At 36.5% G+C, this 14135-nt stretch overlaps 1 protein-coding gene and 1 long non-coding RNA gene across 2 annotated transcripts in view; one reads left to right on the top strand and one right to left on the bottom strand.

Annotated features, from left to right (window-relative positions):
* Nucleotides 1-5920, top strand: part of LOC106874635 (neurobeachin-like protein 1) — a 116109-nt gene extending 110189 nt beyond the window's left edge. Inside the window, exons 55-56 of the mRNA XM_014922430.2 lie at nt 432-580; nt 1627-5920. Of these exons, the coding sequence (XP_014777916.2) occupies nt 432-580; nt 1627-1768 (291 nt within the window). The 3' untranslated portion in view covers nt 1769-5920. The remainder of the gene's footprint in view (nt 1-431; nt 581-1626) is intronic.
* A 3377-nt stretch (nt 5921-9297) lies between these two features.
* LOC128248559 (uncharacterized) overlaps nt 9298-14135 on the bottom strand; it is a 22993-nt gene continuing 18155 nt past the window's right edge. The window contains exon 3 of the long non-coding RNA XR_008264731.1: nt 9298-9452. This is a non-coding gene — a long non-coding RNA (uncharacterized LOC128248559). The remainder of the gene's footprint in view (nt 9453-14135) is intronic.

Raw genomic sequence — 14135 nt, 5'->3', positions numbered from 1 at the left:
CTCTTGCTGGGGTGAGAGTAATAGTAGGCATAGAAACGGTGAGGACAGTCGCAGATTGACTGATAGTAATAGTATGAGGTGTAGTTGTGATAGAGGCGACGGTGATGATGATGGTGGTGGTGGTGGTAGCTGAAGCAGTGAAGCATGACGGTGATAGTAAGAGATGTGAAAGACAGTGATGATGTTGGTGTAACTTAGTGGTTCAACAAAAGATTCGATAGAATAAGTACTAGGCTTACAAAGAATAAGTCCTAGTGTTGATTTGTTCAACTAAAGGCAGTGCTCCAGCATGGCCACAGTCAAATGACTGAAACGAATAAAAGAATTTCAGCTGTGTCACTTTTCAATCCATTCTATGTTTTTTTCTGAGGTTTAGTGTATTGTTTTTGTTCATCTGTGTTTCATGATATGTGTTTTTGTCTTATTTCCAGACCAAATATTCTCTCCAATTGTATACAATTAATGGTAAACATCTCTTCCAACACCAAGTTTCCCATGCCATTCACCATATGGCTATTGGTGAAGATTACCTCGTTACTGGCAATGATCAAGGATATCTCACTATTTATGAACTTTTTGGGTAAGTCAGACTATTCCACCTGTACCAACTCCAAAGACAACATCAGGCAAACTAACGAGGAACTCTCTAAGTAGTTTAGAAAATTTACTATTTGTAAATCTCATAACGAGAGATATTCAGTAACAGTACTTACGAGTAAAGATTATTTGCCAACATAACATAGCAAATATATAAGGACACAGATCGTGTTGTATAGCCAGCTGGAGACGATGTCTCCTAGGGCTAAATTACAGCAACATTCATCATTTAAAAAAATGTGAATAAATAAGTTTTACATTCGGCAGAGTAATCTGAATGCTAAAGGGTTAAATATCTGATGGTTTTTATGCAGGAGCTCTGCAATATTGTCCAAACAATGGGCAAGTGTCTTCTACTATAGCCACGGGCCGACCAAAGTTTTGTGAGTGGATTTGTTAGATGGAAACTGAAAGAAGCCCGTCGTTTATGTGTTTGAGGGGATGTGTGGCTGTGTTTGTCTCCCCTCCCAACCGATGTAACTTAGTGGTTTGGCAAAAATGATCGATAGAATAAGTACTAGGCTTACAAAGAATAAGTCTGAGGTCAATTTGCTTGACTAAAAAGGCAGTGCTCCAGCATGGCCACAGTCAAATGACTGAAACAAGTAAAAGAACAAAGACCTCTTCACTTTCTGGATGTTTTGACCCGGTTGGTAATAACGTTTTTAGTATGTTTCTTGCAGGACAAACTGATGAGATAGATTTATATTTGTTCATCACTGATTCATTCATTGTTGAACTGGGATAACAGAAGGCTAATTGTAAATAATGTGACGTTTGTCTTGAAATGATTGATAACATGGGTCGGACCACAAAAGCACACCCCAGTGAGCATCTGCAATGCTCTGGACAATTTGGGGTCTTGGAACAAAATCCTTTGTTTTCTTCATGTTCTGGTGTTGTTCATTTATCATTGATATTTAATTCCCATGAGAAATGAGGAAAATGTATTAAGTAAAATTTGTGGAAACTTAATTGAATATCTATGTATCTAATTTCTTTCATTTTTTTCTTCTTTTTTCCTCCCAGACTTGCTGTAATCACAACAATTCCCTTGCTGGTGCCAATACAGTGCATTGCATTCACACCTGGTAACACCCACATTCTTGTCGCTCTCCGTGATGGCAAACTCATAATTGTTGGGACCAAAAGTAAAGCTGAGATAAAATAGACCATCTTCCTTTTAGGACCCACATTCTGGAACATCTATCTGTAAACGACCCCTTAAAGCTATTTGGCAGTTCTAATGAAACTTCGTGCAGTTGCTCGTAGCTCATTAGGAAATTTACTGCAGCTCCTTGGTGATCATTATAAAACTCCTTGCAGTGGTTATAGTGGAAACTCCTTGGGGGATGCTTGACAGTCATAGAGAAACTCCTATTTCGTGTTTGGGGGTACCATAAGGAAGCTCTTCATGAGCACTTGAGGGGGTTATGGTAAAAATACTTTGCAGCTCCTAGAGAAGGTTTATGAAATATTTTAGAGCTTCGTGAAACTCCAGGAAGCACCTTGGTGCTTACATTGTCTTCAGTTTCCTACAGGTGTAAGCTATATGCTTCTATGTACAGATGACTGACACCCAACACACTTTGGAATTAGCAATGGCCTTGTCTTCCTCATGGACTTTTACTGACGACATACATAATTTATAATGGACTTTGCACATTTTGAAAGATCTCTGTTCGATCCACACATTGTGTGTGTGTGTGTGTGTGTGTGTAAATAGTATTTTGTATACAAAATAACTACCAATTTTTAAACTTTGCTTATGTGTATGAGAGTGTATATACACCAATATACACACATTATAGATATACGTGTGAATTTTTAAATCAGTGTGTGTGTATATATATATATATGTATATGTGTGTGTGTATATATATATATATATATATATGTGTGTATGTATATATATATATATATATATATATATGTGTGTATGTATATATATATATCTATGTGTGTATGTATATATATATATCTATGTGTGTATGTATATATATATCTATGTGTATGCATATGTATATGTATGCATATATATATATATATATATATATGAATTCATTTTATAAGTAAAGATATATGCTGATAATGTGTTTAGATAAAATGTTCAATTATAACGGAGAAGCAAACACTAAAAGAAGAATTCATGGAATGAAAATCAACAAAAGTTCTTGATGAAATTCTTCTCTCCTGTTCTAAAAACTTTTCTTCCAAATGTTAACCAACAGAGAATAATTGCATAATTAATGTAAAAATGGAGCTTTAAATATGAAACATAAATGTTTGGGGGAGATAGATTTTATTACTGGGTGTTTTACTGCTGAAAAATAAGAAAAAAGCACATATGAACTTTATGATAGTGACTTGGCAGAAGATTTGACCATTTCTTTGTTCTATTTATTGCTGCACTTTTGACAGGGTTGATAGTCTGGGATAGAATATTTTATGTGTGTATTGGTATGTATATACATGATATACATATATAAGTATGTATATATATATATCATGTGATTGACTAGACTATCAGATGTTGTTATACATCGCTGGTCACAATGCGCTTTGCATTATTGTTTCAGGTTTTGAATGATATCTCCTTGCTGGCTTGGCTATCAGGCCTATATATATATATATATATATATATATATATAAACCCACATACAGCATGGCCACTGCCCCTGGCTGAAACAAATAGTATGTATGAAAGAGAGAGATACTGTGTTGGAGAGGAAGCATCTAACCCATGCAAGCATAGAAATGTAGATGTAAATATGATGTGGGTGGTAAAAAAAAATGAACTAAGGGAGATAACTCAGTGGCTAGAGATAGATTTGAACAGCCAAGACAAATCAGGGTATATTAAACAACATATAAAAAAAATTCCTAATTTATTGAAATTATCTCCCTTCCCAGGGAGGAGATACCAATCACTTGGTGCTTGTTGATACCAACTTCAATTTAGAAAGGAAGATCATTTCAAGAATTTAGAATTCCTCAGAAACAATTCGATTCTCTGAAGGCAGGAGGGCAGCTTTGGACACACGTTTGTTTTGGCATTGTCCACTCAGCAATTGTTCGACATTATCTTCAGCTGACAAGATATGTGGACATATGCAAATAAGAGTTGAACTCATTAATGGCTCAGGTAATTTGCATAATAAATGAAATGCAAATGAGCTGAAAGAAATAACTCAGATTGCCCTGTGGAATTCATTTAAACATCAGATTGGAGCCTGGTGTAGCCATCTGGTTCACCAGTCCTCAATCAAATCGTCCAACCCATGCTAGCATGGAAAGCAGACATTAAATGATGATGATGACTAAAGGGACATTGGGTGACATGTAAAATAAGTTCTTTCATCATTTCAGTCATTAGATTGTGGCCATGCTGGAGCACCACCTTGAAAAATTTTAGTTCAACAAATTGACCCCAGGGCTTTTTTTTTTAAAGTCTGGTACTTATTCTATTTGTCTCTTTTCCCAATAAGTCACAGGATGTAAACACACCAACACCGGTTTCCAAATGGTGGTGGGAGACAAACTCACGCGTGCAACAGGTTTCTTTCAGTTTCTGTCTACAATATTCACTCACAAGACTGTTTCGTTTGAGGGCATAGTAAAAGACACTTGCCCAAGGTGCCATACAGTGGTACTGAACCTGAAACTGTGTGGTTGAAAAGGAAACTTCTTACCACACAACCACACCTGCACCTATGTGATTTCTTGATTTTTTGAAATTATCTCTTTCCAGAGAGAATAATCCAGTTTGATTACAATTGGTGTCGACTCCAAATGTGATGGGGGAATAATCTCAAGAATCAAGGATTTTCTCCCAGACAGACATGCCATTAAGGATAAGAGTCTGTAATTTTGAAAAAAATGTATCGAGGGTGGGGGGGTTAATTTTATGGAAAAGATATGGTTTGGAATGAACTGTTGAGTATGTTATGGTAAGACAAAGAGGGGAAAATCCGAACACACATTACCTATTTAACAGAAAATTTTACACAAACATACACACACGTGTATATATTCTACTGTTGATATCTGAATTTGTGTATGTATACATAGAAAACCACTCTGATATGCAAACTCATGTATTAGTTCATATATGAAAGCTGCATGCATATGCACACATAAGCGAGAGAAATATGTATATATAGAGAGATGCTGTGATGTGACCTGTGAAATTTTATTTTATTTGGTTTTTAAATTTGAATAATGTATAATAAATAGTTATAATTAATTGTGAACAGGAGTAGTAGGGGGGAGAGCATCATAGCCATGTGTTGACTAGGATTCTTTTGGAGTGTTTGAATAATTCACCTCTGGAAACAGGGTTGTTTTAATATTCATTGTCCTTAAACAAACCTTATTCAGGGACCTTTTTATCAAGATGACCAACTCGACCTGAAGAAAATTCTAACTGGGCCCCACCTGCAAGGTCATGTGCTGTTTTTATCTTGATATAAGGTCACCATGTCACACACATATGGTTGTGATGCATGTGCCTGGTGTACCCTTATCAGACGGGTAGTCATGGTGGGTATACTGGGCTTTGTGTATTTGTACCCCATTGTCACTTTGATGGCATACACTGCTCTCTCATTCAATAGTAATAATAATAATTACAACAATCTGTAGTCCTTTTCAATGACTCTGGCTGTGACATATATTAAACGGTGAAGACAACTAGAAATCATGTTTTTTGGGTTGAGTTCTTGTGGAAATCTATTTCTAAGTTAGGTTTGCGATTATTCTTTTATACAGATCCTTGCCCACCAAACCAAGGAGCTGCATCCCTCTCCGTATTCCTTTACATTTGGTCCATTCAACAGTGCTTCATCCAAGCGACTTTTCTCACAAGACAAAAATATCCTGTTTTTTTTAGTATTTTTTTTTTTAAACCTGACTGGTGGAAATGTTCATTCGGGACTGTTAAGTTTTTTTTTTTTTTCATATATAAGTTTTTTTAAATATTTTAATTTAATTTGTTATTTTTCTTCAACTTAATTTTTTTTTTAGATGTTTTAGCAATATCTTCTGGGTGCAGGGTGGATACAAGATCATCCAACCTGAAGTACAAAACATAAAATAAAATAAAAAGTAATTAAAAAATAAAAAAATTAATATAAGCTGGATGTATATATTAATCGAAATACACAGATACCAAATTAGGAATTAATGATGATGAAAATAACAAAATGAAAAAAAAATTATAAATTAATTAATAAGAATTATTTCATAACAGAAATTAAGCTTTACATCTTTTTGTGGAAAAAAAAAAGATTACTGAATAAAATTGATTTATGTTTTAAATATTTTTACTTGTTTGTTATTTCTATTTATTTATTTTTTTAATAATTTATTCAGTGGTGGTAGGGCAACATTTGTAACCCATTGTTTCAAGGCCTCAGAAACTGAGCTACATCCATGGCAAGTGGTAACATTCATGACGTTTTTTGAGGGTCTTTGCCATTGGTTGGAGGGAAGGTAGTATCCATGGCCCTTTTGAGCATCACGGAGGAAAAGAGCAGATTATGTATCAAATACAATTTGTCCCGAGATATTAAATAGCAAAAAAAAAAAAAAAAAAAAAAAAAAACCCCCAGCAAAATACCATTGATTTACAAATAAGTGGCTCATATAAGACCCACAGTCAAATCTCAAGCACCAAACACCAATATGTCTCTACCTTACATCTTATGTGACCATTAAAAGAAGGCAAGGAGTGATTTTGAAATTGGTATTGAACAGAGCCCTGCAAATGAACAAGGCAAGCAAAATTTACGTATTTGGAGTATCTCATAAGAGCAAATTGTGTATAAAACTTATTGGTTATTGGAAAACGGCCAAGGGGAAAACAGAAACATTAGAATTAGTAACATTATGGAGCTAATAGAATTGAAAGTGTAACAAATAAGAACAGGAGAAGATAGATGAATGGTACAAAATTTCTACATGAGCCACCCACACATCAAGAGTGGGTGGTCACTAATGTAGTTTGAAAAACTGTCTGCTATTTCTAGTAGGTCAAGTGACCACATGCAGGCCGTCTCATTAGGCCGGTCTGCTTCTATGTAAAGAAATGACAGACGATATCAGTATGGCTCATTAGTAATTTCACAGATTGCCAACTCATTGATATACTCACTTCACAGTTGGAATTCAATTGATTTTGGAAAGGTGTGAACGTATCAATTATATTGTTACTGTTTTCATTCATTAGACTGTAGCCAAGCAGGGAGACCTTCAACAACCTAAGGGCTGTTATCGATTATATCAACTCCAGTCCTTATTTTAGTGATGCTTATTTTATTGATCTGTTAATTGCTCTTCATTTTATTTGATTACAATTAGAAAATTTTACCTTTATGTTTTGGAGGCGTAAACTTTGTTAACTATGGCTTTTATAAACGTTTCTTCAATTCGGTTTCAAGTGTGGGTCTTGTTAATGATATTTTGATATGATACCTTGGACCCACGAATATCCGTAAATCTAGGCATTATAAAAACGTGTGCACGTATAGAAACAAAAATAGATTCCCTCCAAAATACTCAATTTTTAAACCCCTAATTAACTCCTAGTTAGAAATCTGCTATTCAACAAACTTTTCTCCAACCTACATCCTTTTGTGAGCCCCAAAGCACCATGACCTGAAGCTGACACACGTAATTACAAAGTCTTACATGCTTGACTGAACTCTGAACAATATCTTCCACCTTACGAAACAAACGAGTTAAATCCTGTAAATAGTATTAAACTAACACCAACAATAAGCAAAAATATCTTCTGACTAACGAAGCTTTCCATCTATTCATATTCTTTTGTGAACACTTAAGACACGTGATAACCAAAATTCCAAACTAAAACTCCAGGACCCAAAATCGACGCATCTAAATAAACACACGTAATTACGAAGTTTTATAACTTAGATTAAATTCCTAACAATAACCTCCATCTTTTCAAAGCAAACAAGTAATATTTTCCCATCAGTGTTCAGACAGCATCAACAACGATTAAACTTAGCTACACATTTATCGACCAACTAATTTTTCCCCAATCTGCATTCTTTTATGAACCCTAAAATACGACCCCATGACCTGAAGCTAACACACCTAAATATACACTCGATTACAGTTTTACATGCAGGACTGAACTCTAAACAACACAACATCAACTTTAATTACAGCCGTCTTTAGTATCTTTCCACCAGATATTATCTTACAACCTAATTATTATTCAAGGGTTTCACGTACAGGCCCCACCCCACCAAAAAACTTGCTAGAGATTATATAAAGCCAATATGAACTCAAATGTATCACAAACCAATGAAGGTTAAGTGATCTGAAACTTCGAAGTCACTATCAACACTATTATTTTAAAAGAATAATATATACACACATACATAGTTGTAAAAACTAGTACTTCATGTCTGGTTATTCGAATTTCGCACACTTCTGATCATCAGATTAACACTTGACATCCAATCTAATAATCGGAAACGAGATTAGAATAACAGGACTTGAAGTAGTCAGCAATTGCAACCAGAAATAATTCTCTGACTGGAACTCGGTGCTGTTCTATGCTCGTCTGTTCTACGTATGTGTTGAACGTACACTCAAACACATTCACACACATGCACATACATACACACATATGTACATGCATACATATACATGTGTGTGCGTAAAAATCCCACAAATACGATTAAAATTTGAGGCAAAGAGGAAAGTAACAAAATTTTCTATGTGGATTCAGACAAATGAATGCATTTGCTTGAAAAAGCGTAGACATATAAAGCGAAAAATAGCAAAGAAGTGTACAATATACAAGAGGAAGAAACAGAAGAATATCTGACGTTTCGGATGAGGCTCTTTGTCAAAGAGAGAAAAAAAAACAGGAAAAGAAATTGAAAGGCAAGAAAAAGAGAAGGGACTGTCCTCCAACATCGCTTGACAACCGATGCTGGTATGTTTACGTCCCTGTAACTTAGCGGTTCAGCAAAAGAAAATCGATAGAATAAGTACTAGGCTTCCAAAGAATAAGTCCTGGGGTCGATTTGCTCGACTAAAAGTGGTGCTCCAGCATTGCCACAGTCAAATGACTGAAACAAGTAAAAGAGTATACATATAAATTTCGTTGTGTAATATCTATGATATCGTTTATTAATTATATTTTCTTTATTATAGTACAGATTTAATCATGATTTCTGGCAACGCTATGTATTTTGTTGTTGTTGCTGCTGCTGCTGCTGCTGCTGATGATGATGATGATGATGATTTAGACAGTATGAAAGATAGTTACAACTCTTTAAGTCTGTGATAATGAAAACGACTATAATGTTGATAATACTGTTGTTGAAGACGACATTTCAGTTCGTACTTAGAGTAGAATAATGGTAAATTGTTAAAAGAAAGCAGTTTGTTCTCTTGTGTCCTGTTATAAATCTAAAGACTCCATCTCTGTCTCATAACATCTCTCTCCCCCCCCCTCTCTCTCTCTCTCTCCTTCCATTGCAGTAGCAACAGCCAATAAGTTGTTTAAATGTCCCTTTCTTTATCTTCAATAATAATTACATTCATATCTAGGACGCTTTATAGGAATATATTGTTGTCTCCTCGATGTTTCGCTCCAGTCCTTCCCATCGCCAGCTCTTTATAATCGCTTCCCAGCATGTTATACATCCTAGCAGAACATTCCTCCTGCCAATGGCGCCTCTCCCCTCCACTATATGTTCGGTTGTTTGGTTCGAAGACATGTTCAATGAAATTAGTCAACAACACATTTGACCGGTCTTTTGTTAGCAGATATTCAACTCATCAATTATTTAGTTCACTATTGCAGGTGTTTTCTGTTGAGAGAGAGAGAGTGTGTGTGAGAGAGAGAGATATATAAAGAGTGTGAGAGAGAGAGAGAGTAAAGAGAGAGTAGAGAGAGAGAGAGAGTGTGTGTGTGTAGAGAGGGAGAGAGGGAGAGAGAAAGAAAGATTGAGAGGGAGATAGATAGACAGATAGATAGATGATAGAGAGGAAGAAAGGGGAAAGAGAGAGAGAGAGGAAGGGAGGAGAGGGAGGAAGAGAAGATGATAGATAGATAGATAGATAGATAGATAGATAGACAGACAGAGAAAAGGAGAGAGACAGAGAGAGAGAGAGAGAGAAGGAAAGGTACTCCCTAAGAGTTCCAGAAGCTTGATAGTGTGAACGTCGTACTTCTGTGAAGGTGAAATAAACATCAGAGATGCTTTTGTCGCATGTAGAAACTGCAGGAGTAACGCAGAGGTTTTGCAAGCCCTCCTTCTAACTCCATTGCAATACTGGAAACCCTTCCGTATCTCGGGTCCATTTCTATGATATGCTTACGTTATTAGAGCCGCTTCGAACTCAAAACCTGATTCTGAGCGTTCAGCCTTTTGCCGAGAGATCTGCACAAATGATTTGTTTTGATAGTGATCGAATGTTCGTGTCGCCCATTAGTTCGCTCGCTACAATCAAATCGACGCTGTCTGAACAGGTGCACGAGTGTGCCACGCGCCAGGTGTCAAAGTGGTAGCAGAGCAAAGTGAGATGAAGTGTTTTGCTCAAGAACACAACGATCGTGAGTACGACACCCTAACCACTAAGCCATGTGCTTTCATAATAATAATAGTAATAATAATATTATTAATAATAATAATAATAATAACAATTCCTATCATAGTAGGTGCCTTAGGTATAATAAAAAAATATTCAGACAAATACATAACAAAAACCCCAGGACTTACAAATATATATAACATACAGAAAATTGCACTACTGGGTACTGCACACATTCTACGCAAAACACTTTCAATACAGTAAACATAAGAGCACCACAGCAAACCACAGCACATACCCAAGGCGCACAGAGCTGCGCTCGGTAGTGAAGTGAAAGCACGTTATAAAAATAAAACTACTGAATAATAATAATAATAATAATAATAATAATAATAATAATAATAATAATAATAGAAGAAGGTCAAGCTTGTGCAGGTTGAAAGATTGCAAAGATAAAGCATTATTCAAGAAATTGAAAACGAATGAAACTGAAAATAGGTGGCTAAAGATAAGAATGCATGGTCAATTTCATAGGGTTGTTGAAAATAAGACAGAAAAAAGATGGCTGTGGATGACTAAAAGTGATTTAAAACCGGAAACGGAGGCTCTAATCTGTGCTGCCCAAGAGCAAGCACTAAGAACAAACTACATAAAATGCCGAATAGACAACACAGCAGAAAGCGATAAACGCAGAACCTGTGGACAAAACGGTGAAACCGTGTGACATGTTACCAGTCAAAAGTACACCACTAGCCTAGAAAGAATATAAGAGACGCCACGACAATATAGCCAGGCTTGTCCATTGGACACTTTGCAACAAATATGGACTTGACAGAGCAAAAAATTGGTACGACCACAAACCTGAAGGCATCGTCGGAAATAGAAATGCAAAGATCCTATGGGATTTTATGATTCAGTGCGACCATGAGATAGAAAATAGGATGCCAGACATAGTCTTAACTGAGAAAGAAAACAAACTATGCTGGATCATAGACATAGCATGCCCAGCTGACAACAAGGTATGCGATAAGGAAGAAAGAAAAATCGAGAAATATCACAGATTAGCTTGGGAAGTTAAGCAGTTGTGGTCGATGAAAAAGGTAGCAGTAGTACCAATAATTGTCGAAGCCCTGGGAACAGTGAGCAAAAATATCGAGAAGTTCGTGGAACAAATAGGGGCAGCAATAAGGGTGGAGCACTTGCAGAAAACAGCACTGCTTGGAACCGCTCGAATACTCCGGAAGGTGCTCAAAAAATAATAGGTGTTACATTAGTTAACTGGTAGTGAACAGCTGACACCGTAGTACATCTCCAGCGTTAGAGGCTGTGCAAAGGCAATAATAAATATAATGACCGAAAATACAAGGAGCGATACAGAAGCAGATACTGCACTTAATGAGAGTAACCGAGAGAAGTATAATGTCTCAAGCACTGAGTGTAGAGAAGAACTAAATAATGAAGACAAAGAAATGGTTAAAGACATTACTAGTTTCGTTGAGGAAAACCTGGATATGGAAATAAATGGGTTCAGGGAAGTAGATAGAAATTTGCTCAGTGGGTTGACCCTGAAGGTGAATAAAATACTGAAAGAAATCAAGACAAATTGTATAACCGGAACGGAGAGATTGATTAAAGCCTGCATCATCTATATAGGAAATAAAGTAGGCCTCAAACCAAACCGTAAATGTGGGAATGAAGAAAAAGAACCTTAGTGGAAAAGAAGAATAAAACAATCAATGAACGAACTACGAAAACATATCAACATCTTGGAACGAAAGAAAAATGTGAAATGAAGAGGGAAGAAAAATATCAGGAACTAAAACGTAGATATAGAATAAATAAAAAGCGGGGTTATATGTAATTCTTGAAGATCTGAAAAAACGATTGCAAGTTAAAGCGACAAAGATGAAGAGATATGACCAAAGAATTGAACAATATAAAATCAACAGATTGTTCCAAGAAGACCAGAAAAGGGTTTATCAATAGCTGAACGGAAAGGTTAACAGCATTGAGAGATCAGACGCCGAAGAAAGTGAAAGGTTTTGGAGTTACATCTGGAATAAAGATGGAAGCGTGAGTAGTCACGTTGGACTTATTTTCATATTTGAATTCGCAGATGTCAGGATAGATAGCATAGTTCTTTGGTTTGTATGTATGTATGTATGTATGTATGTATGTATGTATGTATGTATGTATGTATGTGTGTGTGTATGTATGTATGTATGTATAAATAAATAAATGGAGTTAAACGCAGGTGTTATTCGAATTCTTTTACTTCCGACATATGTTTCAACCCGGAGTTTCTACCTTTACAAACAGGGTGTTATGTCCTTATTATTTGTGTGATTTTTTGCTGCCCTGTTAACTGTTTATTTATTTTTTCCCGTGTTAATTGTAAACAAAGGGAAAATACACACATCCATTTATATTCATGTATGTATTATTTTAAAAGAAAAATCTGTTTTTTTTTGTTTTTTTTGCTATCAAATACACACACACACATAATGTGACTGTGTGGTAGGAAGCTTGCTTCCCAAACCAATGGTTCTGCATGACACTTTGGGTAAGTTTTCTACTTTAACCCCAGGCCGACCAAACCCTTGTGATAGGTTTTGATACACAGAAACTGAAAAAAGCCCGTCGTATACATATATGTATGCAAGTATTTCTATGTGTATGAGATAGATAGATAGATAGATAGATAGATAGATAGATAGAGTGTGTGTGTGTGTGTGTGTGTGTGTGTGTGTGTGTGTGTGTGTACACAGTCTGACATATAATTCATTGAGTCAGTTCAGTTTAGTTTATTTTTACACAGCAGAGTAGCTTCCTGTAATTTTCTTGATGTCAGACCTATTCGTTGGACAGAACAAACTGGATAAGAAAAAGAGACAATCTTCTGCGCCGGAGATGGACGCGAGTATATAAGTAGTTGAACGATATACAGAAGATACACGGACGCGTAAGATTAACTGACCACCTGCTGGTATTACAATAGAAACTGGCATTAGCCATGAGCCAGCGAAAGAAAGAAGAAGAAGAAGAAAGAAAGGAAAAGAGGAAATGTAGAAAAAGGAAAGAGAAGTGGAGTGGGGTGCTAAATGGAATAGCTGAAGTGGCAATGCCGTTTCTGCTTTTAGAAAATTACTTCCAGGAGTGGTGGAGGGGAAGGTGGGTCAGGGAGACGGTGGTTGGTGTCCAATAGGTTGGATAGTGAAAGAAGTGAGATGATGAAAAGCGATGCGGTGGTGGTGGTGGTGAGAATACAAGATGATGACAACTACGGTACCGAGAAACCAATGAAACCGGGTTCGAGTATCAAATAGCAATCAGATTCAAACAATCAGGATTAAAAGTGTTAACTGGGTTTCCATTGGTTACGTCGACGAGGGTTCCAGTCGATCCGATCAATGGAAGAACCCGCTTGGAAAATTAGCGTACAAGTGACTGAGCACTCTACAGGCACACGCACCCTCGGGGATAATCAGTGTGACACAGAATGTGACAAGGTTGGCCCTTTGAAATACACGTTCTAATCATTTTTGCCTGCTGAGTGGACTGGAGCAATGTGAAAAATAAAACGCCTTGCTGCTCAAGGACACAACGTATCCCCAGGAATCGAACTCACGACCTTTCGATCGTGGGACGAATGCTCTAACCACTAAGCTACGCGCCTGCACAAAAAAAAAATGTAATACCATGAGGACACTACAACGTTTTGGGTGGGAAGTCCTTGGGCACACTTTTGGCACCACGGAGATGTACAAATTCTTTGTCGCGATAAATGTCCTGCCTGTTCCTCCTGGTGCATCAATGACAACCATTGAAGAAAGATTCTTTTCCAAGCACCTAGATACGTTATGAAATACAGCTTGTAGCTCATTATTCAGAGGGGGCTCATACTGTTGAACAAAGCGATGGTGGGGGGACAAACACAGACACACAAACGTATGCATATA

Source organism: Octopus bimaculoides, chromosome 8 (assembly GCF_001194135.2).
Source record: "Octopus bimaculoides isolate UCB-OBI-ISO-001 chromosome 8, ASM119413v2, whole genome shotgun sequence".
Lineage (NCBI taxonomy): Eukaryota > Metazoa > Mollusca > Cephalopoda > Octopoda > Octopodidae > Octopus > Octopus bimaculoides.
The sequence above is the reverse complement of the archived record's forward strand: the minus strand, read 5'-3'. Positions and strand labels throughout refer to the sequence as shown.